Source organism: Camelus ferus, chromosome 3 (genome assembly GCF_009834535.1).
Source record: "Camelus ferus isolate YT-003-E chromosome 3, BCGSAC_Cfer_1.0, whole genome shotgun sequence".
Taxonomy (NCBI): Eukaryota; Metazoa; Chordata; class Mammalia; order Artiodactyla; family Camelidae; genus Camelus; species Camelus ferus.
Genome location: NC_045698.1, coordinates 22392501 through 22418177, shown reverse-complemented (window position 1 = coordinate 22418177; position 25677 = coordinate 22392501). Strand labels below are relative to the sequence as shown.

The 25677-nt window shown below is 43.8% G+C and overlaps 1 protein-coding gene across 6 annotated transcripts in view; it reads right to left on the bottom strand.

Moving 5' to 3' along the window:
- PDZD2 (PDZ domain containing 2) overlaps positions 1 to 25677 on the bottom strand; it is a 342111-nt gene that overhangs the window by 50136 nt on the left and 266298 nt on the right. For all 6 annotated transcript variants that reach the window (XM_032470570.1, XM_032470584.1, XM_032470578.1 and 3 more), the window contains one exon: positions 3836 to 3947. In XM_032470570.1, coding sequence (XP_032326461.1) covers positions 3836 to 3947 — 112 coding nt within the window. The remainder of the gene's footprint in view (positions 1 to 3835; positions 3948 to 25677) is intronic.

The following is a 25677-nucleotide window of genomic DNA, read 5'->3' as shown; positions in this document are numbered from 1 at the left end:
GGACTTTAATCTTAAATGATGGATCAATTACATTGAATATAACTATAATCACATTACAACGTTTACATTATACACCATATATGTGTATATGCATGTATATATACACGTTTGTGTATAAAGCTATATATACATATAGATTCTTTGAACTGTCAAAATATCCTAGACTATGTAATGTTTCATTTGATGACCTAAAATTTCAATTTATTTAAAAATATCTCAGGAAGTTTTTCATGGAATAAAACAAGATGATTTTGTACTCTTTTAAAAACGATCTATTGATGAGCTTTTAATAATGATGGAAAGTTAGAGTAGCGCTGATACAGTTATATTACAATGGACATCACTAAAGGTTTGGTTTCTCAAAAATTACTTATATTTGTGATACAAATTGCAGGTTTTCAAACACTTGAAATTCCTTTGCAATCAAAGAAAAACTTTCATTTAAAAAGATCACAAACCTAAAGCATTAACATGGATAAATCAAAAATACCAAAATTGAAAGGGAAACTTGCTGGCAAAATAGGAGGTGTGAAGTAAAGAAAACTGGTTAGAACGTTAGGAAAAATGTTCCATGAAATCGCGTTAGTCATTTTGGGGCCAGACTGGGCAAAACCTGAGCGGAAATGGCTGGAACCTCTTTACAGAACCTCCTTAATAATTCATGACTTAATAATTCACAACCAGTTGATCTATCTTGGCATGCTTACTCATCTGAAAAAGATTTATTAGAAGAAAATTCCTTTTGAGCTGACAGGGAAGCACTTGCCATCAACAGAAGAGAAACCACATACGGTAGTGTCTGTAGATAATATGCTGATATGTGAATACCAGAGTGACTCACTTTAAGAAAATATGAAATAGATACCCAAGTTTACAGGACAGAGAAATTAGGAGCTGATCACATTAAAATCTCCTGTATTCAAATGTCTTTAGACTGAACATATTTCACAGCACTGAATGAAGAACCAATTCCTTAAGCCTGTTTAACGTGCCTCCAAATTACTTTTCCAGTCTTATCTCCCACTACTCTGCTGCATGAATTCATTGCTCTAGCCTGCTGATTCTCAAAGGAGAGGTTCCATCCTCCATCGGCATCCTTTCCAAAACTGGGGAGCGTATAAATATCTCTTGACGTTTTACCCAACTTTGCCCGCACCATCACCTCCCATGCCAAGTCTCCTTCCCCCTAATCTCTCTGCTGGGTTGAATCATTGCTACTATTAGATTACTGGATCTTTCAAATAGACGAGGAGGAAAAACAGTTGCCAAAAACTTCTCTAACCAATTCTTTTCCCATTGTCCCTAAATCTTTCTCATGCATTTTATCCCAAGTCTAGACCACTATTTTCCGCCGCAGGTGTTCCACCAAGTCCTGTCAACATACTGGCCTTCCTTTATCTTGCATCCTCTGGATGGCTTTCCCCAGCACCACGACCCAGAGAGACTCCCAAACTCTGTACCTCTTAAGCGTGTCTTATCATCACGTACAAGTTCTTGAGAATCTTCCTGTCTGAACCCATTCAAACATCTTCCCCTCTTGAGAGGGAAAGAGAACAATGATAATGAAAATGGAAATGACAGTGATGAGCATGATATTAATGATGACAGTGGTAACGACGGTGGCAGCCACTACGTCGTGAGGGCCCCTTGCTGCCACATCTTGGAATGGTTGCACCATGTGCATTCTCTCAACTGGATCTTTCAACAAATGCCGGCACTTAGAAGGCACCCACACTGATTTGCAGAATAAAGTTACATTATAAAGCCTCATCTTACAGATGAAAAAAACAGAGACCCAGAGAAGTCAAGTCACATGTCCCAGGTCACACAACCAGTAGTGGCAGAGTTAGGAATTGAACATGGTTCTTCCTGACTTCATGCATGTGCTTCTTCTGCTATATGTCCTTGTTATGGCATTGGATATGGGAAAAATATAGGAACAGAGGGTGGCATCCATTTGTGGCAAAGAGTAGCCAGTTCTGGATTTACTACGGAGCTGAATGTCCTGCATGTTCAAAACTAATAGTATGAACACAGAGAATCATGGACCTGGGAGGTTGTCAGTAATGTCCCCCTCCCCACATCTATATCTGTAAAGCCCCACACTGGGGAATGGGATTCCTTCTAAGATCCACAGGAAGCTAAGGGGTGGGCAGGAAGAATTCTGCTTGGAAGGCAGTTCTTTTTGCTGACTGAATGAGTGACCTTTGGGATCCCCTTAACTTCTCTGTTCTCACTCATAAAATGAGGAATGTGATAGCACTGGTTTCAAAGGTCCCTGTACTTCCCCAGAGCTCTATGACCCTCCCCTGGGAACAGTCTATAAGGTGCCAATCAGACAGCTGACCTAAAGATCTCCTCCCCTCCCCCCTCTCCCCACCCCTGCGACCCCACCCCAAACACACACAGGATTTAGATGCATTTCTCTCAGCCCTGCCTCAGGGCTGAAGGGGAGCTGGTCATTATCTCCATGGGAGGACCATTAGCATGAGCCCCCCTGCAAGACTTAAGTAGCTTCTGATTGTCACGTTGCTTTTCGTGGCAGACCCACATCCTAACACTCAGACACTACCTAATTAGTCTGAGTTACGAATACAAAGCCGTTCATTTTGTTACCCAGGGTTTTTTGTTTTTGTTTTTGTTTTTGTTTTTTAAAGTGGATGTATTCTATGGTCCTAAACTTGCCACCTTACCTGAGAATAGTAGAGGGGCAGGCAATGTGGGCGGGGGTGCTCTTGGCTGGCAGCCACAGACATCACCCCTCCAATGATTTTGGAGGCAGGAAGATGCAACTGACATTTTGGGGGGTGGTAACACCATGCTTTGCACTAGGTGCTTTTCCATGTGTTTTTTGTTTGTTTTAATCTGCTCAGCCTTTCAAAGTCAGGACTGTCATAGTTCCTTTTTTAGGTGAGGGAGTGGAAGTTTAGGAAGGTTAAATAACCAGCTCAAGGGCTGAAGAGTAAACTGGATTCTGCTTTTCCTGCTAGACCAGAGGTCTTTTCCAGGTGGGAACCAGGGCTGATGTCTCCATGAGACCAACAGACACAGTGCTGAGGGCCCCTGCCACTTTTCAGGGCCCGCAGAAATACTTTAATTTTTTTTTTAATTCAGAAGAAAAAAATGAACATAATAGTAATGAATAGATCATAATTAATCCAGCTTGTGTATTTATAGCAATGCAACTATAAAATATAATTTTTAGTTTTCTTTTTTTCCTTTTTCCCAGTCGAAAGAGCCTGTCTAGGAAAAAGTGCCTCAGACCATGAAAGTCACAATGGGTCCCCACACACAGCCTCAGACTCTCTCAGGGCCAAGGCCAGCTGCTCTGAGGATACACCCAGGAAATGTCAAATCTATTTATTGCAAAAGATAAACTCCACCCCAATTCCATCCCATTTCCCCTCCTGTTTAGTTGAGATGCAGATTTGATGTTAAATAAATAGCTATTTGCCCCATGTTCTGATGGACCACCAAGGGTTTAGGGGAGAGGTATGCTTGCTGGGAAGACAGGCCACCAGGAATATCTTACCATGAAAGGGTCACCTTAAGCCCTGTTGAAGTAAATGAATCAAACACAACAGGAGACTTAAGTTTAAGCAGAGACAAACAGAGATGTTGACATCACTTCTTTATGACTCAGATGAAAATACTCATGTGGGCAGCCAGGCTGAAGGCAGTTGTTATGCCCGGGGCATGTACCATTAAAAGAGAGAACAATTTTGAGGTTTTAAGAAAAAAAAAAAAAGAGCTCATCCTGCTAATGACTTAATCTTCCCACTCCTGAGGCTGGATGCTCATTTTCAGGCAGGCGTATTAGGCAGAGTCCACTTACCTGAAAGACGACTCTTGAGCTTCATTTTACTGCTGCCCTGCTTGGGACTTTCCAAGTTCCCCTTGGATTCCTCGGGGCCACATGCATCCTGGGGCTCCTCCGTCCCAGGCATCTGAAATGCAGAGAGCCCAGAGCTGACGGGAGAGGCTGGCTGTGATCACTGATGCCATCCTCAAGGCTCAAGGTACAGCAGTATAAGTGTCATATGAGGAAAAAGTCTCATAGGATCAAAGCACAGCCCTTCAGATAACCTGGAACCACACAGCCTCATGTTGACAAGTTCCTCCTCAGCACCCATCTGACCAGCATCTCACCATGCAGCACAGGACCAGGGAGGTTTCAAACTGGAAAGGGCCCGAGGGGCTGTTTTGTCTCTTGAGAGAGCATGTGGTTCAAGGTCACCCAGGTGGTCACAAAGCCACAGCTAGAGTTCAGGTCTCCTGACTGGTGGGTCAGTGCTTTTCCCTACAGTGCAAGCTGCAACAATATTATAACCAGAAATCTAAATTCAAATCTAAGATTCTTAAAATACAGTAAAGCTCCAGAGCCTGGCTAGCATGAGACTCTTAAAATACAGTAAAGCTTTGATTTTTAACTACAACCAAATAACTACATGAGCTACATGTAACCGAATAACTACACTCCTGGGTCACTAGATATTCCATGTGTTATACTCCTGTTAAAAAGAAACATCAAGTCCAAAATGGAGTCACTTGTGCTAAGCTCCACTAAGACTTCATACCTAAAGTAACTGCAGTTTCAGACTCTCCTACGAGTAGAATTTTAAACCGGTCGATTTGGAATCTCCTTGTCAGTGAGGTAATATGCCTCAAATCCCCTGTTTTCTCTAAGGGACAGTAACCTTGTCTGAAATAATCTGATATCAAGCAAGACCCTGTGGGGTCCTCCCTGTTATGAATCTTTCTGGGTCTCCCATTTCTGGTTTGTAGGAAATAGACTTCATTCAGTCTCCTGGAGCTTCCCTGCATTCCAAAGGACAGATTCAGACAGTTGCTAATCAGGGAAAGGAGGGAATGGGAGGAGCAATCAAGAAACAATAGTGCAGCCTTGGGGCAGGGTCCCAGTTGTTTCTCAAGGAATATATACAACTATTCCTCAGTTCCTCTGCAAGAACTAAGGTCCCCCAACCCCTCCCTGCCTCTTGTTTATGGAAAAGTTGAAATCTCCCAGGCCTTAGATGGCTTTTTTTCTGGGAGACACTGTGTTCACTAGATTGCGGGTATTCTCTTTAAAAGCAACTTTCCTTTTTGTTATCAAGACTGTTGCCCCCAGGATCATACCCCTGCCCCTCCCTCAAATAGAAACCAATTTCTCTTATCTAAGTCTCAGGGGGCAGCTGGAAAGAGAAACAAGAACTGATTAGAACCTGCGAGAAGCCCAAGATGGTGGAGGATTTGACTTCCAGTGGACCCTAAGCCTCATTATACAGTCATTATAATACATTAGCATGCTAAGTGACACACCCACCAGCACCCGGACAGCTGATTGCCATGACAACAGTCAGAAAAGTCCATATAAGGACGGAAAAGAAAGGCAATTGGCTCCAGCACACCTGGAATGAGGATATGATGCTGGAAGCTTGCCATAGAAGTCCACATGACCTGCCCAGGGCTGGAGCTGCCTCTACCAGCCATCTTGGCTGACAGTTCCCCCTCGAGCCCCTTTCTTTCCTTTTCCTCTTCTGAGCAATAAAAAAACCATGCCCTTTGTCCCTCTGCCTCTGCTGCAAATTCCTTCACAGCCAGTGGCAAGGACCCACACTTTTATGGGCTCCCTAGTTTAGGGGTCTCTCTACCTGCTAACAGATCTATTCTTGTAACTTCCTTGTCCCACCCTCTTTCTTCCTATAAAACCTTCCATTTTGTACAACTCCTTGGAGTGCCTTTCTGCTTTCTAGACAAGATGCTGCCTAATGCTTGAATCCCTGAATAAAGCCAATTAGATCTTCAAATTTACTCAGTTGAATTTTGTTTTTAACACTCCTGAGTACTGATTAAACACCTTCCAGAATCAAGCACCACCCAGGACACACAGAGGCATCTACATAGTCAGCCTACACACCTGTAAGTTGTGTGTCTACATTATCAGACCCCAAGAGGTGATGTAGAAAGACTGACCCCAAAACCCTCCATCTGAGAGAGCCCAACATGCTAAGAAGAGCTATGCTTATTAGAGAGGAGAAAGAGATGCAAGCACTTAAGAATGTTTATATAATTATCTGGGGAGTAAATTTACATGCACAAAACTTAGGAGATACATCAAACAAATAAGCTCTCTCATTTGAATTTTTCTTGAGATTCTAGATTAAAAAAGTCATATTAATTAAAATAGACAAGATTCATACTAAGGAACATGTATTACTTTAAAAAGACACAGAAGATTTCCTTTATCACTTAGCAGCCATTGGAAAGTCATGTACTTATAATGTAAAAAAAAAAAAACCCTGAATTTTAACAGATAATAAAAATTATACATTATATATCAAATTCAGTTTATGCAAATGTATAAAGCAAGCAGAAGAGTAATCTCCCAGCTTTTAAAAGAGGTAACTGTTTACACCTAAATCTTACATGTAACGTAAAAGATTTCGAAGATTTCCCCCATCCCCCTCAAGTTCAAGTATCTTTCTGGATGAGACGGAAAGAATAAAAGAAATGGTCTGAGAAATGAGCAGATGTAGGCAAATTGAGGAAGAGGCATTGGGAAAACAAATTAATCTTGATATATAATACCGAGATAAATTTGGTGAATTCCTACCACAATGTCAGGGATTGGCAGGTCTCCAGGTTTAAATTAGGAATTAAAGGCAAGAACAGAACTCTGAGCGTGATTTTAGAGATTCTCTAGAAGGACATCTTTCTCGACACCAAATTGGGACATCACTTTATACACAGTGCAAAGAAGCCTCTTGGAGACACGCCAGGGATCGGGCACAGAAGGAGACGTGCAAATAGAACTCATCCAGGGAGAAGCCTCAGGGCCTTCCCTCTGCTTGGCTTAAAAACTTTATGGAAAGAATCTGTCTCCAGACTGTAAACAGTAATTACTGGAGACGGAGTTACATTCCTGGTTCTTTCTGGTTACACTACCTGACCCAGGCTCCCAGAGAAAGGTATTCCTTGGTTTGCAAGCCATTGCCTCCCCCGGTGCCCATGACGTGGGTGGCTTATTACACAGTGGCTGAGTCTCAAACCATCAGAAAGGCTGACTGAGAAGCTCACACCAAGGGAGGGAAACAATCCCAACCGACTGCTTCTGGACCTACGAGGTTTCCTCCTCCCCCTCCCTACTCCAGTTTTCCAGTACAGCCCCAGAGTTGCATACACTCTCAGAAGACTCACAGAAGGAAAGGGACCTGCCCGAGGCTGCTCAACTCATGACAGGCAAGGCTGCGACTTCACATTCAGTCTCTGGATTCCCAGCTTCATGTATTACCATGATATTTCCCTCCTCCAACCGAAGATGCTTTTCAATTAAGTTAATACTCCGGATGATCAATACTGTGCCACAGAGTTTTTCACCTCAAATTTTTTGCATTTAATTTTCACAGCAAACATGACAGATGAGGAAATATGACTGAGACCCTAAAGTAACACCCTTGTTTATAACACATATCCAGGATCTAGAGTAGACTGTATGTGACGAGAGTACAAAACGAGTGGTGTAGCTTTATAGGAGCTTTAAACGCACTAGGTCGAATCTGAAAATGTTTATGATGCAAACACAAATGATGTGAACTCTTCCTGATTTTCAGAATCTGAAAGAGGTGGTTTAGAGGAAAGAACCACAGCCTTAAGAAACAGGGTTTTCTTTGTTTTAAATCCTTAAATGTACCAAAGAATGAAGTGAGATTTGGATTCTATGATCTATAAAATACCAAAAGAAATTTTATGCTAAACATGGTGTATATAATATAACTACTGAAAGCCTGTAGCTAAAAGCTAAAATCAATCAGAATGACCCAGAGATATCTCATAGGGTTGCAGAAGACACATGGATGAGCTAAAGGCAGAGGTGAAATCTTATTTCACAACCCCCTGTTAGCATAAGGTTCTGGATTTAAATGAAACCATTTCCTCTTGTAACAAAACAAAACAAAACAAAAACCAGTCTGTTATGGTTTTAGGTAGCTTGTAACTCAATGAACAGGAAGTAGGTTGCTTAGATACATTAGTTCCAGATATTTCGGGAAGTAGCAACACACAAAGTACAATTTTGATAACAATGAACCTCTCTTTAGTCTTATGACTATTGCCTGAAAATGTCCACACTCTAAGAAAGTCCCTTGGCTGTATTCCCCCCCCCCCCCCCCGATGCACAGAACAAATTAAACTGTTCTGGAAATGATGCCATTTTAGTTATTCTCAAATGAAATGTTCAAAAAGTTCTGGAAGGCATTTGGCTCAGAGAACCAGTTGATACAATCTATTATTTATCAGCAGTTTCTCATTCACGTGTCATATAACAATGTCATTATATTAATGGAATCTAATATAATTTGCCAATTTCCTAGTTAGAGCCTCTCTTTGCACAGTTTCCCATACCTGTAACCTAGGAGATTGTCTCTCAGTGAAGAAGAATCTCTAGCTTCTGGTTTTACAGGGAGTTGGTAGGGCAGCATGGTCAAGAATCCAGCTGTCTGGGCACAAGTCCTGGCTGCACTGTTTATTAGCAATTTAGACACTTTAGTCAACCTCTTTGAGCTTCACTGTTGCCACCTGAAGAACGGGACGTGAAGTAAGCATTAAACAATATAGGCTTCTGATTAAAGATGGCAGATTTCCCTCTTGAAACCACACTAAAACAATGAGGAAGAGATTTTTTTTTTTAAATGAAAGACATAGTCCCACAAAGACAAAGAGAATAGAAGACAAGATCAACAAAATTCTAAAAAACCAGTAAGAAAACATATGGTAACAGATATGACTTGAGAAGGCTGAATCCTAAACTGGTGTTGGAGAAAACGCAAAAGCAACTCAGTCTGCACACAGAACTCCCACAAGGCTCAGGAGAGAGAGGATTCTCTGGAAGTGATGGTAAAGGCTGAAGCAGTGGGATAAGAAATGGCCCACATTGGAAGTGATTGACATGGGTTAACAGTGGATGTGATTTGAGGGAGATTTCTGGGGTCAGGAGTGACCTAGACAAAGTTCTGAGAATTAATAAAGCCTGGGCAGCTAAGTAGAATAGGACCTTTGTAATTCATCACTGTCCTTGTCCTAACAGAACCAGCCTCCAAAGGAGACATAGGACTGAGATGGAATTTCTCCACTTCTCCTTGCTCTTCCGAGCTTACTCCAGAAATGCAGAATGGGAGAATGGAGGCTCCTAGCTGCACCAAAGTCGTCCATCAGCCAAAGAACATGGGAGCGTCGTTATCATCAGGCTGCTGTCCATTCAGAATACAGGTATTTTAGCCAGCAACAGCAGAAACCTCTGTCCCACTCTCTGTATGAACTATTAGCACATGAAGTGTATGCAAAGTATAGTGCAATTTACATGTTCCACAGGTAGTGACATGTACTGTGCCTGTAACATATTAACAGAGCACTGATGTCAGAGGCAGTTCTCTGATTATGTGAAACAGGGATGATAGTATTTATTTTTAAAGGGGTAAAATTACCTTGTAATTACCTTGTAGGATTATCATGAGGATTAAATAAGAATGCACTGCAGAGTATGAGTAGAGCACCTCAGGTGTATCACAGGGGCCTAATGAAGGTTTAGCTGAAATTTTTAAAAACCCCTCAAGCTTTCTCCCCACCAGGTCTCAGGATGCTTCTGGGTTTGATGGTTACATCGACCATGATTACAGCTCTAGACTACAGAGATGTACATTTAAATGTAGCAGTCTTCATGAATGAATAAAACCAAACAAATGGGCACCCAAGGAGAATATGCCACTTTCTTGGATTCAAGATGAGAAAAAAGCTCCAAGAAATTACTGCACACCTAACAGCTAAGAAGGCAGTTTTGAAGGCATGTGCCTGGGGAACTTCGGTTTCAGAAATCAGGTTTGCACAGGACACCACAGAGGATTTGAGAACACACTCTGGCCTGAGAACAGGAGCAATGGAAGAAAAAAAAAAATAAAGAATACGTGATTATTATCGAGAGGAAGAGAGCCACCTCCTTGTAAGAAAGGATGAGATGTTAGCCGACAGACTGGACAGACATCAAGGGGAGATGAGACGGTGGAGTCCAGGGCAGCATGATGGGTAAGGGAAAAACACGTGCCAGTTCCTAACGATGACTCTTCAACTGGGCATCACAAAAGTGGGAGGTGCAGTTATTCCTAGATTTGAGGGAGGGACTGGGACCTAAGGAAATGTAACTGAGGAAGAGAGGCAAAACCACAGAGAACAGAATGCAACGACCCCCCCCCCCCCCACCAACACCATGGGGATCCCAGGACCGGAAAACAGTGAGAGATGTGATTTATAAAGTGCAGATGCAGGGCCTGAGCAAGAGGCTTTGGAACAGCTATACCAACAGGGATCAGGAAGTCTGGAGTCTGGACACATTCAAGGGTGAGGGGTGAGGAAGATCAGCGAGAGTGAACAAATTCCTGGGTAAATTTTAAAGGGCCAAAGATTTTTGTTGTTGTTGTTTGCCCCAACAAGAGTGGCCTGGGAGATAAATTAAATTAGGACTATATGAAAGCAAACAGACATCCCAGAGGGGAGCCGGGCAGGATGGTAAAAAGCCAGAACTTGACGCTGTTCTGGTGGGAGGACATCTCCTGGGTGGAATTAGCCAGCTCGGAGGTGGTGGCGGTCAAGGTGCAGCAGAACAATAGCGGCATTAGTAAACAGAGGCCTCACGGATTCCAGCTCTTTCACAGTGATGGGCCCCACGTGACAGAATCTAGAATTGTACTTTAGGAAAAAACAAACAAACAACAACAAACCCTGAGTCAGAGAACAAAGGAACAGGAGAAGTAAAAAAAAAAAAAAAAAAAAAAAAAGGCACACAGATTTAGCAAGCCAGGCCATGAAAAAAGAAAGCAGTCTTCACTGAAAGAAGAAAAGTTAAAGAGAAACTTAAGTGAGTCCAAAAGAAGACAGATATGAAGCACTGGAGGCATAGCCAATTACTGCCTCCTCCAAAAGATCAACAACAAACGTAGCCGAAGGCAATGCTACTCCTGGAATATTCAAAACCCAGGGAAAGACAAATCTCGAGAAGCAGGTGGCAGAGGCATTAGCCCTTACCAGCTCATTAGGGACACAAGCTTCAGAATCGCCAGCAGCCGGTCTGGTTCATGAATCTGCAGAGGGTGTTTTTCCAGCTGAATACATGGGGGAGGAGAGATGCAGCTTCCTCCAGGCTAAGCACGTCTATGCCAAGAGACATGGAGATGGGAGAGGTGGCCCAGGACTGAAAATGCCTGCTCCTGGGAACTGGCAGCCCCATCAGAGGCACAGTCCACACCCAGCGCAGTCCTTCGGGGAGGAGGAGGCTTTCAACTCAAAGTGCAAATGCAAATCAAGAAGCTTCTGAATATAAAGGAAAAGCACTTTAAGTAGGACCAGGTTGATTTCCCACACCCAGACTGGGAGCTAGATTGCTGCCAGTGGGTTTGAGTTCCTGTTCATAGATTCCAAACAACGGCCATTGACTGATGGACATCGTCAGCTCACCTTTACTAACTGTTATTAAGTCTCTGCTATAGCTTTGGGAGGCCGTTCTCCTTGAGGCTCTTCCATTTCTGTGTAGCTTGTGGACACAGGCATAGGCTGTTTTTACTCTGGATTATCTTTCTTTTCAAGGATGTTTGTTGGGTGAATAGCCTTGAAGGTTTAGAGATAGTGGTCTCAGAAGGAAGGGGCTGGTTTGTTTACTGCCCAGTATAATAAAGAAAATGTCTCTTTCTGGAGCAAAGGGCAGTCAAGTTTGCTTCCAGCCCATCACAAAAGGTTCAGGTTGCCTACACTCAGGGCTCCTGTTTGCCGTGACGCAAATCCACTGTGTGCGCACCCACCTGAGCCCTCTGCATCACTCTCATGGGACTTGGCAGGGGGGAGTGGAAATTATGCAAACATGAACCTCTAGACTGAGAGTGAATCCTCAGCTGGGATTAGAGAAAGCCACAGGCTATGTGCTGTGCTATGAGTAATAAAGTCATTTGTCGCTGACCCAGGAATCTCATGTCTTCTACCAGCATCCATGAAACTGTAGTATAAAATCTCAGACATTTTTTTTTTTTTTTAAAGTTCTTGATGTGGTCTTTGGCAACACTGAAAAAGGTCCTGGAAACAAAATTTTCCCTGGTCCAGGTGCTAGGGATTGGCTCATTTTTCAAAATGCCAAGGATGTGGGGCCAAAGACTTGAGACCACTGTGGGTCCATTTACTCTGTCTATTAGCATTTCATTAAAAAAAAAAAAAAGTAAAGCACACAGAGACATGCTGTTGAACAAATTCAACTTTCTTGGAGCAAAAAGATCCATATCTGTCCCAGTAGAAAACAGCCTAGTCTGCAGACGCTGAATACACCCATCTCTCCCCAGCACCCAGCATCAAGAATCTCATTTGCTAAGATGGAACAAAGTAAGAAATTGGAGAGATCAAAGGAGGCCACTAAGTACTTTGGTTTTTAACTCAAAGGGCCGAGGAAATTTAAGTTTGGATGTTAATGATTTTAGATGTTAACATCTTTGGATTATGACTTGCAAGGGGATTTCAATTTGCTGGCATTTTAATTATTTCAGTATCATTATTATGTTGGCATTTTATCTCACGGCAGAACCTCTGAAAAACTGCACTGGACAATGTGGCTAGAAATAATTTTGGATGAGAAACAGCATAGGGATTGAGTTTTAGCTTCTGGCAAATTTTAGTCTTCTGGAGGTGGGGAACAAACCATCATTACCCATGAGACAGGCCCCTTGGGTCCAAACGAAAAGTCTGGTACTTAGAAATGTCCTATAACTGCTGTCCAAAGCATTTAGGAGACCTCCTTGAACACACTGTGACTAATACAATGTTTAACTCTGGGGCATCATCTGTCCTTCTCAGTTAACTCCTGAAGCCTTACAAACAAACCATGCAAAGCATGGCTTTTATCTCCAACTATTTCCCTTGAGCAAGCATATTTGATCCCAAGGAAAACTGCAGGAGGACTGGTTACAGCCAGTTCATGCCATGCTTTTACGGTTCCCAACACTTAAAAAAAAAAAATCTGCAGATGTGACAGAAGACAACCAAGCTCCAAATCCCCAGGAAGCCGTGTCTGTTCGTCCCCCTGGTCAGTATTTAAGGACAGGGGAGCGTGGTGATTTCTCTTTCATGCTTCAGTCACACTGAGATTATTTTTAGGCTGCCAGAGGAAGTTCATTTTCCAGCTCTCTGGGGCAGATGTTTGAGTGACCAAAGGAGAACCAGATGGCCATCAGAGACGCCAGCGCTGGGAATGAAATGACCATTCAGAAAAAGGGAATTGGAACAACAATAAATCAGCCTAAAGGCGCAGGAAGCCTGCGAGTTGACTGCAGAAATTAAAACACAGACCTACTGCTACACTAGACTCATTGCTTTCCAACACAGAGGCTAACTCAGGACTGAAGAGGAAGACAGTGAAACTGGAAAGTCAAACTCGCCAACCCCCAGCAGGCTCTGGTGCGTGAGGAGCGGCCGATGCAGCTGGGAGAAAAGCAGCAGCTGATGTCAACCGAGGCTTGTAGGCTGTGGCTTCGCAGACGACATAATATTGTCCTTGTTCTCTCTGAGCCCATTTCCGGTTTCCTCCCATTTATCATCCTCAAACAATGTGAATGGGCTTAATGCACTCCGTTGGCGATTATTTGGATGATTTTTATGCATACAGATTAAAGAAATCTCTTGGTCCCTTAGAAAGGTGAGGCAAAGGAGTCACCTTGAAGGGCACAGAAATGTAATCAGTTATTGGCCCACGTGTTCCTCTCCTGTGGTGGGTTTGTATGTGTCCTCAAGGGATTCTCAGTTCTTCCAAGGAAAAAAAAAAAACAAAAACCAAGAGATGTGGATGGCAAGAAGGAGAATCTGCACACGTCTCTCCTGGTACTGATTTCAAATTGAGGCGAGGCGAGTACAGACACTCTTTACAAAGCAGGAAGCTTTCACTTGTGCCATGTTCCCACGACCTAGCGATAAGACTGTGAGGTCTGGAGCTCTGCTTTGGGCTTGGGGGCTAGCTACAGAAGGCAGACCCTTGGGTTGTTTCACAGCAGGAGCTGGCTGGCTGCTCACCTTGGACATATCTCTCGGAGCAGCAAGGACTACGATAATGCTTTATCCTAAATTCCAGGATGATAAAATCGAGGTGGTTGTGTATGTCTGTAGGAAAATCTCAAGCCATACAAAAAGTAGACGTGAGAGAGCTATCAACCAAGAAAGGCATGCAAAATGACCTAAGACGTAAACAGGAAGGCTGGCAGGAAAAAAAATAAGGGGTAAACTATCTGAGCCACTGAGTCAAATCCAATTCAGCGATAATGTAAACGGGCCAGATTCTTCCAGTGCCTTTTTTCTAGGCAAACATTTTAGAGGAAGTTTTACGTGATTCTATGACTTACTTAAATAGAAAAAGGTTGTTTTAACTGGACATACCATTTAGACAGGTTTTAGATGAGTAACTAGGGGGGTGGATAGAGCGCAGTGGTAGAGTGTATGCTTAGCATGCGTGAGGCCCAGGGTTGAATTCCTAGTACCTCCATTAAATTACAAAAATAAAAAATAAAAAGAGTAACTGGTTGTGTTGAGGACATTGTGGTTAAGTCTTGGTTGGCTGCTAAGTCCCAGGCAGTACCCCAAGGTCTTCTGTCTTTTCCAGCTCAACGTGAGCTGTACTCTGAATTCTTGTTTTCCAGGGGTGGTGTTGAGTTCATGCTGATTCAGTGATATGTATTTCTAAGGGAATGTACTTCCTGAAGAGTCGGACCGGAAAGCGGTGCTCTGAGGAGCCCACAGGGGAAGCAGTAACAGGAGAGGCAGTCCCAGGCTCACACTTGATGTCCCACAGCAGGAGTCGGGCAAACTGCTGCCTGGAGGCCAGATCTGGCCCAACACCTGTTTCTGCAAAGTGTTACTGGAACACAAGCATGCCCGTTAGCTCACTTATTGCCAGTGACTGCTTCTGCACTACAAAGGCAGAGGTGAAGGGCTGCAACAGAAACTGTTTGGCCAGCAAAGCCTGAGATGTTTATGATCTGGCTTTTACAACTGCCGACCTCTCATCTATAGGAATAATTCATACCCTAGCCCCACCCATCTCCCCACCTCCATCCCAATGCAAAGTCATTATGGACAGACCTGAGAATTTTTTTGAGGAAACATAACTTTAAGAGTTAGAGAGAAAGTACTGACAAGCAGAGAGATCTTAAGGAAGCTGCTACCGGAGGCAAGGCTCACTGGTCTACCACGGGATTTCCTCTCAAAACATCTTTGTCAGCCAGGCTTTTGTGATTTTATTTTTAAATTTTGTTTTTAAGTGATCCTGATAAGAAACTCATTTGAAATGACAAGGATTCTCTTTTTAAAATGCACATCCTTTGCTAAGTGTCATAGGGTTATTGGCTACCATTTAAACTGGTTTAATCGGATTGCTTTATTAACATACCACTTGGAAGAAATGGAAAGGGTTTGGTTTGTTTGTTTTTTCAGTCTTTGGTGGTGGTGGTGGGGAAGGAAGGGGAGAAAATGGCCTGCAGAAGAAGAAAGGAGAGGCTTTTTGGGAGGATGCGACCTCTTAGGGGTCAGGGGAGACTGTGGGTCCCTCAGTGGGAGAGTCCAGCACAGTATGAGGACACTGGGCTCCAGGAAACCTGTGACAAGAGGGAACAGTAAGTGAGGAGGAGTGGATGCCAGGAGGCAGGAGGGTTCAAAGGTAAGCAAAACCCCACTCAAAATGTTACCCCAAAAGGTAAAGACCCTGGTTCTTCTCTTCCTGAGAGACAGGTTTACAGTCGGGAGATGGTGCACTGTGTATTACAAGATTTTAAGAGATTTATTTAGCAAAGGAAAAGTCCACCTCCAAGAACAGGAGGCGGGCTGATCCAAGGGAGGGAACACTGCAGTTTCCGTCTCCCCTTTCTCTCCTACCCTCGCTTAGAGGTGGTCTCTTGACTGATTGACAGCTCTTGTCCCTGGAATGCTGAGTCCTGTTTGGCCCCTTTGTGCATGGCCTTACCCATGGCGTCCACAGAAAAACCCATGGTGGGGGCCTAAACCGCAATGCTAATTATAATACAATGAGCATCAGGTCATGTCTGGTTAAGTCCTTTCAGGTACCGCACCGTCATGGCTGTCAGGTTCTAACTGGTTTCTTGCTGGCGCTCATTTAGAAAAAGTAAAATCCCTTTATGCTGGAGGCGGGCATAACACCATCTTCCAGACCATCCTCCCTCTCCTCCACCTGGCTGCCGGGTGCCCCCACTTAGCTAACTATCCAAGAAAAAAAACTTAGGATCAGCCTTGCCTTTAGGGAAAAAACCGAAGAAACTTGGCTCTTCTCTACCGCCAAGGAGCCCTGCTGCAGACCCGGCGCTCCCGTCGGCAGGCTGGCCCTGCTCTCTCCCTCCACTGGCCTCCACTGCTCCTGCCTTTCCATCCTCCCGGCCACCTCTCCTTCCATCCAGGCTCTGGTTACTTCTCAGCGGGGCTGCAGCAAAGACCTCCACTTCCATCCCTCCCCCTCCGCCTTTCTTCAGTCCAGCTCTCCCTCTACCTCACTGCTAGAGGAATCTTCAAACAAAAACTCTGACCCTGTCACTCAACTTTAAAACCATCATTGGTATATACTTGTAAAATAAGTCAGAATTCCTTCATGTGGAACTAAAAACACAGGCTGAACATTTGCACTTAATGGACTATTTGTTGATCCTTGAACAAGCCTTAAAAATTCCTCTTTGTGGACCACGTACATGCTATTTTTCCACTCCTGTGGGTGCTCCTGTGGAAATCCTACGGAATAGTCAAATGTCACCCCATCCACTAAGCGCTCCCTGGTCCCCGGAAGGAATGAGACATCCCTCCTCTAGGTCAATATAGCATATGGCTCCTAAGGGTTTATTATACAGAAGAGGGGAACATGAAAAGCATAGCAATAACAATCATTCTTTAGGGAATATAATAAATACTGTAAGAGAGGGAGACTGTCTGTATCCCCCAAAGCACCCAGCATGCCCTCAGCATGGAGATGGCGAGGACACGCTGCTACAGTCCAGTGTCTGCTGGTACCACGACCTGGTTGTGGACGCTACACAGCCATGGTACCAACTTCTGAGGCTGGGTCTGGCGTCAGTGGGGAAAGTGTCATCAAGGAACAGAGCTGTCCGCTCTGGGAGCTGAAGAGTGGGGTGTGGTACTGCCCAGACTATCTGCTTGCCTCCGTTAGCTTAAAAGAGAATTCCACAAATATTTATTAAGTAAACATGCTTGTTTCTAGGGGAAATAAATTTGAATATCAGCTTTACCAACAAATTTCTGAAAACATCTACCCCTTTATCAATCAGGAGGTGAACTTTCTGATTTTTTCAGTGCCAAAATGTGAGAAGCAGACACACGGAATTGGCAACCAGAGAAAGCAGACGTGACAGAAGGCTGCGGGAACTGGAAAAGTCTCTGAGGGATGAGGGGCTTCAGCATCTCGACAGTTGGGCATAGAGGGAAGGATATCTCGGGTGAAGGAGGAAGAGCAAGAACCGGAAGGGAGAGGCACGGTTTTCTCTTTTCTGCGAATGTCATTCACTGAACTCCATCGAAAGAGCTAAGCAAGCAAAAGCAAGCAAACAAACAGCAAACCAAAAGCTGGGCAAGCAAACACAGTAACAATAGAGGGCAGGTGGGGAGAATTCTTTTCATTTTAAATAGCTCCATTTCTTTGAGAAATCTCTGCCCCAGATTCCACAGGGGAACTTCTGATCTCTCATATTTCACTTTGCTTTTATTTCCAGGCTCTATATCACCATGTTACACACGATGAGGTGAAGAAGAAAACAAAAAACAAAAAACAAAAAAACCCCCTAAACTCCAACTCTTCCACTGCTCATGAAGTCTTTAAAGTGAGGCGTGTGTTTTTTCTAGCATACATTGCCTATTTGTCTAATTCATCTTTGCACTGTCAAAGTGATTTTCCTAAAAAAAAACCAAAACAAAACCCCAAACCCAGCACAATAACTGGAATTGAAATGAAGTGGGGGTATCCTGTTTCTCTTAAGAGAGTAAGAATCTGATTGTGTATCAGCACCCTCTCCGTGTAAGGTCTCAAGACACATACATCTCAAGGATTTCTGTTACCTGAAAGGCTTAGCGAAGCTCATGAACACATAAGATATGTTATGTACGATGTACGTGCACAAACAAGCCACATCATCCTGCTTTTCCCTGCAAAACTGCCTGTGGCAGAAGAAATTTTCATTTCAGTTTTATTTCTGAACTGCCACCTTCCTTCATATTCTACTTTACGTTTCAATGTGAGGACCACAGATAGACATTCCCAGAGGACATGTGAAACTAAATTAATAGAGATGATATTTATACGAGGAAAATTCATCATAGAGGGCAGGGCTGAAAAGCATCTTGGAATACTGTAATGGAATACCCACGACCAGAACCAACTTACTGGAAGGGACAAAGTCATTTCTTGACCCTTATGGTGTTATTTTCATGGAAGATATTAATTTGAGAGCAAAGAAACTTTTTATTACATGTCCTAGTGGTCCATATTTTATTTTCACTGAAATTTGAAGGGATTTTTCAAATCCAAAAGATGATGATAAAGTTGACAGCATACTAAGGGGATTTCTTTAACTGTACATCATACCACTCCATGCTGTGATGTCAGCCTGTGTAGACTGGGCAGCCATCAGACATTCCCAACAGAGCTTCATAAATTATAACCCTATGCTACTGTACTAATGGAAAAATACACCATAAAATGGAAAACAATTTAAAAATGAGATAAAATCTATACACGTTCTCATGCTTTCCTCCCACACTCCAAGGGACCATCTGGATCTCCCCAGCGACCCCCGGGTGTGCTCACCCCACTCTGGAGACCACCACGCTTTGAGCCTGTAGATTACAGTATTTGCTTTTCTATGCAAATCACTTGAGCTGTTTACTTCCTTGAGAACCACAAGCCACTTGGATGAAAATGCAGCACAAAGCCAGGTAACGAGTTGGAACAGGCCCCAGAAAATGCGTCACGGGAATAGGCCTGATTGAAACTTCAGCAGTTTTCTGGGCAATGCATCCAGGCCAAATAATTATTCTTATCTTATTTACCCCATCCCCCCATCTATTTAAATAATCACTTCATCTCCTTAAGTAGGGAACCAAACCAAACAAAAACCACCCCCAAATTTAAATCTTATTTTCTTAGACTAACAGTAATTGTAGCCTTGTCTGTCTCATTTTTCTCCGGCAACACCATACACTGCAGTGAGTTTCATGCAGCCTCTTACACGTGGCCTGAGCCAGCTAAAGTGTTGCTTAAGGAACATCTAAGTGCTCTGAGACCTACTTGGGGAAATCTAGGACTCGCAGAGGAAAGAGAGGGTCGTTCACAGTTTGGGACAGTGGAGAGAAAAAGGTACAACTCGGGGGAATCGTGGATAAGTCTGAGTTCCTGCCTGCTTTGGGCTGGTGGTGGGAGTAACACAGCTTCTGCATGAACCACACCAGCCTAGACACCAGGAACCAGTCATCTGTGAAGTCAACGAGAACCAAGGTGTGCAAGCAAGTCTGTGTTCATGAAGGATCTGGAGTGGGCTCTGGGGGCCATACTCCCAACGTTCCCACAAGCACCACAAACACCGAGGCTTCTCTCCCTGTGTCCCAAAGTGCAGGAAGGAGGGAGGCAGCTGGGGGCCTAAAAGCTCCTCGTATCTCAAAGCACACACAGATGGGTCCCTGGGCCTCATCCAGCCCCCAGACAGGAGACTCTTAGGAGCTCTGTCACTTTGTGTCACGTCTCTGAAATTGCCATGTGGCCAACAAAGGCGTGTGGTCAAACCTGCTGCTGCTTAGGGCGGCCACCCTCCTTCACAGGTTTGCTTTTCAAAATCTGGCTGAGCATCAGAATGGCCTAGGTGGCTTCTAGGAATAGACTCCTGGGCCCCACCCCCTCGGATCTGCAACTGAGGCTCCCCAGTGTGGAGGCTGGAGATCTGAGGAGCAGCCTGAACCTCCCCTCCCTGCGCAGTTTAACTCACGCCCCAGCGCGGAGCTGCCTGTGTACATTTATGCATCGGCCACACACAGCTGTTCCCCTGAGCTGCTGGTGAAGTGCCTCCACCTCTTCCTTCCAGGACTTTCTGCTTCACCGTTGCTGCTGCCTTGAGCCATCACATGATCTGTCCAGGGAAGAACGGTCTTCTCTCTCACACAGATTTCTAGCCTACGAAATGCCAAGGTTCCCGGTAGCCCTGACTTTTATAGATCTATGTGCCAGAACCTGCAGCTTTGAGACTCATGGTTCTGTGCTCTCTTCCCTAGGGCCCTTTGGGCTTGTCTTTTCACTGACATTCCGTGGGCTACTTCACCAACTCCCTTGGGATATCAGTCCTTTGTTGTAGTTGATTTGTTAAAAATTCCCTGTTCTAAATTCTCTTTCTTTCGAAGCTTAACCAAACAAAAATAAGAAATCTCATTGGTTAACGAGGTAGAACCATGAATGTCCTATTTTAAGAAAAGGACACTGTGTTCTCCCCGTGCTCTGTGTGGAAAACGTTATCACTGGTATTTGCATCCCAGATGGAAACTCCCAGAAGAGAGTGGCAGACACGTTTTCTAGTTTGTGGACACAAACAATAAATGCCTACTATGTGCTGTGCCCATTTAGAATTCATGGTGTAATCTACCCCCTCCAAACAAAAACAAAAAAGTAAAGGGCTTTGCAAAAAATAAAATAAAATTCATGGTGTGCAGGGCAAGACATGGGGAAGTCAGTGGTAGATAACCAAGCCTTACGATGAGGGGTACGCAAGGGCATTAAGGAACAAGAGAGGGAACATCAGCCATCCACGTGTCTGCCCACCTGTCCAACCATCCATCCCTAATCATACAGAGAGCTGACACCGAGCGAAGCTGACATGGGCCCTGCTCCCATGGATCGATCCTCTACTCATGGGGGAGGATGACACTAAGCAAACAGTCACAGATATAAATTGTGTCTTTACAAACCATGTTAAGGGTCATGAAGGACAATACAGTGTGTATTACCCGCTGAGGGCCCAGGCATGAAACATATGTATATCTAGGAAGACTTCCTGGAGGAGATGGGCCCTGAACTTAGATAGGTAGAAAGTCGAAGCCCAAGGAGAAGGAAAGACTGTTGGGGACCCAGAAGCAGAGAGAGGACGTCTCTAAGCAGAGGGACCCCGAGACTGAGCAGCAGAACCCACTCCTACCCATATAAGCAGCCTGTCTTAATACCCCCTCCTCAAGGCTTTAGGGAAAGAACATTTGCTCCCCTTAGAAAAAGCTCAGAGAGCCGTGAGCCAGTGTCTCTGCAGGAATACTTCCACTCTGTGAAGGTCTGATTTTCTGTCAGACACTATGACCTTCCTGTTTTAATACTAATCACAAGTCTGCACTCTTGGCATTCACTGTTCCTCACATTAGCCTCTAAGTTCATGTCACCAGGAAAATCTAGCTCAGGCCCCAAACAGGGGACAGTTTCTCACCCAGGACATAGGACTCAACCAGAAACGGCCCCTTTAGACACTTCAGTACAAGTCCTCAGTGCCCAGACACTTCTGGGAACAGTGAAGAGCTGCTACTTTCTCAATTATTCAATCAAATAAAACACAAGGGAGCCTCTCCTTTCTCTCCATGTAGAAAACAACACCTACCCCCAAGGATGCTAGCTTTTCCAGAAGACTATGAGTCAGGTTCTCACACCTCAGGGCTATGACACCAACCAAACAAGAATCAAACACCAACATCAGACTTACAGAATCGTAAGATCCAGTTCGTCTCATCTTTCCTTTCGAGAGATAAGGTCCTTTATTCCTTCTTCAAACCTAATTAACCAGAAGTTCTCCAAGATTTTCCAAAGTGGCAATTCCAAAAATGTTTGAACTGATTCCCTTGATGACAAAGGAAGCCGGATACAGGTCTGCTGATTGATGTGCTAAACAAAACCCTCCCTGCTAAGCTTTGACAAATGCAGATTTGGCAAAGACAATCATTACTTCCATTTTCCTTTTTTTTAAATTTTTGTTAAAAATATAAAAAGGGAAAGACAGCCTCCTAATCACTTAAGAAGTTATCTCACCTATTTCACACCTATTTTATATTAAAACTCTTCTTCCTCTCTTCATTTTAAAAAGAGCCGCTCTCTCAGAACACCAGATAAATTTTTTTCCTTAAAAATCTCATTTTTAAAAAGAGGAACTATAATTATTTACACTTGGGAAAGGATATACACTTTCTGGAATAATTAATAATAACATGCCACTCATTTTATTGGAGAGCTCTAAAGATCTCAAATGTTAGCCTGAGTCCAAATTACTGGGAAGGCTTATTAAAAAACATTTTTAGATAATACCCTCAGAGTTTCTGATTTAACAGGTCTGGAGTGGGACCTGAAGATTTTTATTTCAAACAGATTTCCATGTGCTGCTGATGCCGCTGGCCTAGGGACCACAATTTGAGAACCACTGCTCTACAGACAGTTTTATAATTGAGAAATATGTACTGAGTATGTATTGAATACAAGGTACTTCACTGGATACTGGTGGCCCAAAGAGGTATATCTGACTTTAAAAGTTTACAGACTTAAGTATTTTCATTCTTCTCCTACAGAGATACGCAGCAGCAAGTAAACAGAAAACAGAAGATGCTAAACGCGGGGTGAGCAGCGATTGGCAGATTTAGGAGTGTCAGGAGAGCGCTGCGTGTGCGCGTGCACATGTGTGTCTGTGTGCGCTTGCGTGTTTAGGGCTGCGGGAGCATATCCAGGCGTCAGGGCAGCACGAACAGGCTGGGGCTGACAGCCTTCCACGTTAAAGAGTTGTGACTTTGACTTCAGTGTGATTGAGAGCCACTGAATGACTTCAAACTAAGTGGCACGGTCAGATTCTCTTTTAAAAATGGTCACAGCAGAGCAGAAGACAAAGTGGCAAAGAAAGACTTGAGAAAGAGTGGCCAATCAGGTGGATCAGGACCACAGTTGGTCTAGGGGAGGGGACCAGACTCAGGTCTTTCTGAGACCAAACTGTCAGTCATTAATATTGGATGTGGTGGTGGGTGGGAGAGGGAGAGCCCTCTCTCTGCAGCCAGACCCCACTGAGATGGATGACAATTATGCAAAGGACTGTGGGATGTCACTGTCCCATTTTCTTTTTCCTGACTCTAGTCCTCACACTTGATATTCACCATACGGTTCTACTGTAAGCATGGCTGGAGCTTTTTAAAAGGAAGATCTCATTGCTGTTTACTGTGGCCATGAAAAATAAATCATAAAGGTGCTCATGGCAGGTCCTTAGCATTTGTATTACTGTTGCTCCATCTAAGTGCTCAGATCGTCTGCAACTTACAGGTACAAGAAAAGTCAATGCGAGAGTGGAACTTGGCAGCAGGTTTAATCATTATCATCTGGGAAATAAAAGGCTTTATGACTTAGTTGATAAAACAGTACCAGGTTTCTTTCATTTAAGTGGTTCATTAGTGCTTAAAAAAAATGATAAAACAGACTTGGATTGTAAACACAGAACCAAAAAGAAAATTTTTTTTTCTCTATAGTTCAGCATCTTTTAGAAGGCCCACTGGGGAAGACCCTGGGCAGGTTATGAAGCTGGGAAAATGTCACGTGCCCACTTCCTGGCCCTGCAGGGTTCTGTCCAGGCCCAGATCTCCTGGCTTGAAACCAGAGCTCAAGAGAATGGCTGACAGATGATGGGCGTTCAGGCAAGGCTGACGCGTCTCCTCCTCCATGATGCTTTGTGAGGGGGCTGGAATGGAAGAGGAAGTGGGGCGAGGGGGTGTCCGGGGCACAGGGAAGGCAGAACTACCTGTCAAAGCACGTTCAGTGCTGGTTTCTCCACCGACGACGTGCGTATGAGAGTCAGGGTGACATGATGGGGAAACCCAGAAATCCAGCACTGAAACTTGTACTTGGGGGAACTACTGCTCACAGTCATTTGTTTCTCCTTAACGGCAACTTCACGTTTCCCAAATACAGTGTGCTATGACAGAGCACGTTGAAATTCCTTTGGCAAAATTGTAATAATAAGCATATACAACAATCTGTGATTAATTGGCGCACTTTTAAAAGATAATGCTCTTGTTGATAACAAGACCCGGACACTGTGCAAAGTGAAAACGAGTATAACCTCTCTGGAGAAGACCTCGAACTAAGCAATTCTCCTGCTACAAGCTGTTCAAACAAATGAGAAAATGAAAACTGTGCACCGAGCTACATGGACAAAGATGATCTATATAGAATTCTTTACAATTTTGAAAAAAATTAAATATACTTGTGATTGATGTAAATGGAATTTATAGTAGAAAATTAGTAAAATAAATTACGGCACACCCAGGCTATGAAATATTAGCCGTTATAAATCATGTTTTAGAAGACCCTTTCATGACATGGGGAAATGTTCGTGATTATATTACCGAGATCACAGCAAGTTTCAGAAGTATGTTACTATGCAGTGAATTAAAAATCCTTATGTGCTTAAGGAAAAAAATCGAGTAGAAAGGCATAACAAAATGTTAAAGACGGCTGTCTCTGACTAGTAGTATTGCGGGTGATTTGTATTATCTTTTCTGTTTTTTTTTTTTTTTTTTTTCAGATCAAAAACCACTTATGTAGTGGAAACACTGCTTTTATAATCAGAACAACTCATTTAACTGATAACTTAGAATAAATTTATAAAAAGCAATATAAATTTATAAAACTACAATAAGTTTAAATTATAATTAAAAAAACACATAATGGCCCATTTATCAAAGCCATATTTAGTGCAAAAAAATTCCTAGACACATAATTCCTTGGAGTTTTTGTGAGAGATTATGAATTATGAAATTAAAAAAAAATGTAAGGACCATAATCTTTCCACAGACTACTGTGCCACATAAATGGCTTTGGGCCTTTTTGTTTTTTCTTTGTTTTTGAGGGAGGAGGTAATTAGGTTTATTTATTTATTATTATTATTTTGTTTGACTGGAGGTACTGGGGATTGAACCCATGACCCCATGCATGCTAAGCACGGGCTCTACCACTGAGCTATACCCTTCCCAACTGGCTCTGGGCTTTATCAGAGGAGGTGCAGGTGGGCTGCAGCCTTCTCCTCTCTTTAAATCCCAAGCTTCCTGAGCTCTGCATTGAGTCTGGCCGAGTCCTCCCAGGGCCCAGTTGCTGAGCGGTGGGATCCTGCTCAGGCGGGGGAGCTCTCCAGACTGTGGGCACGTGAGGGGAGAGCCCGTGGGCTGGCGCCGGGCTGGAGCACGGTGTCTGGTGGGAAAAGGTGGGAATATCGGAGTCAGGCTGGAGATGAGGAGTCTGCCGGCCGGACCCCACAGACACCATCCCCTTCTGGGCAGAGGGTGACTGCTGTGCATACAGAGATCAGAGAGTACCTGGGGCTGGGGCGTCACGGGGAGGAAGGGTGGGTGGGCTCGGAGAGACCTGGGCCTTGAAGGATGGGCAGACAACAGTGGGGGAAGAGACACAAGACGGTCAGCCTATTCAAGGCTCATTCAGGGAGACTCTCTGTAGGTCACTCCCGAATGTGGAATGTGGATATCACCCCATCAGCCCTCGGAGGCTGCCATGATGCAGTCAGCTATGGGGAGTAACCATGCTTACGGTAGATAAACCTAGTTAAA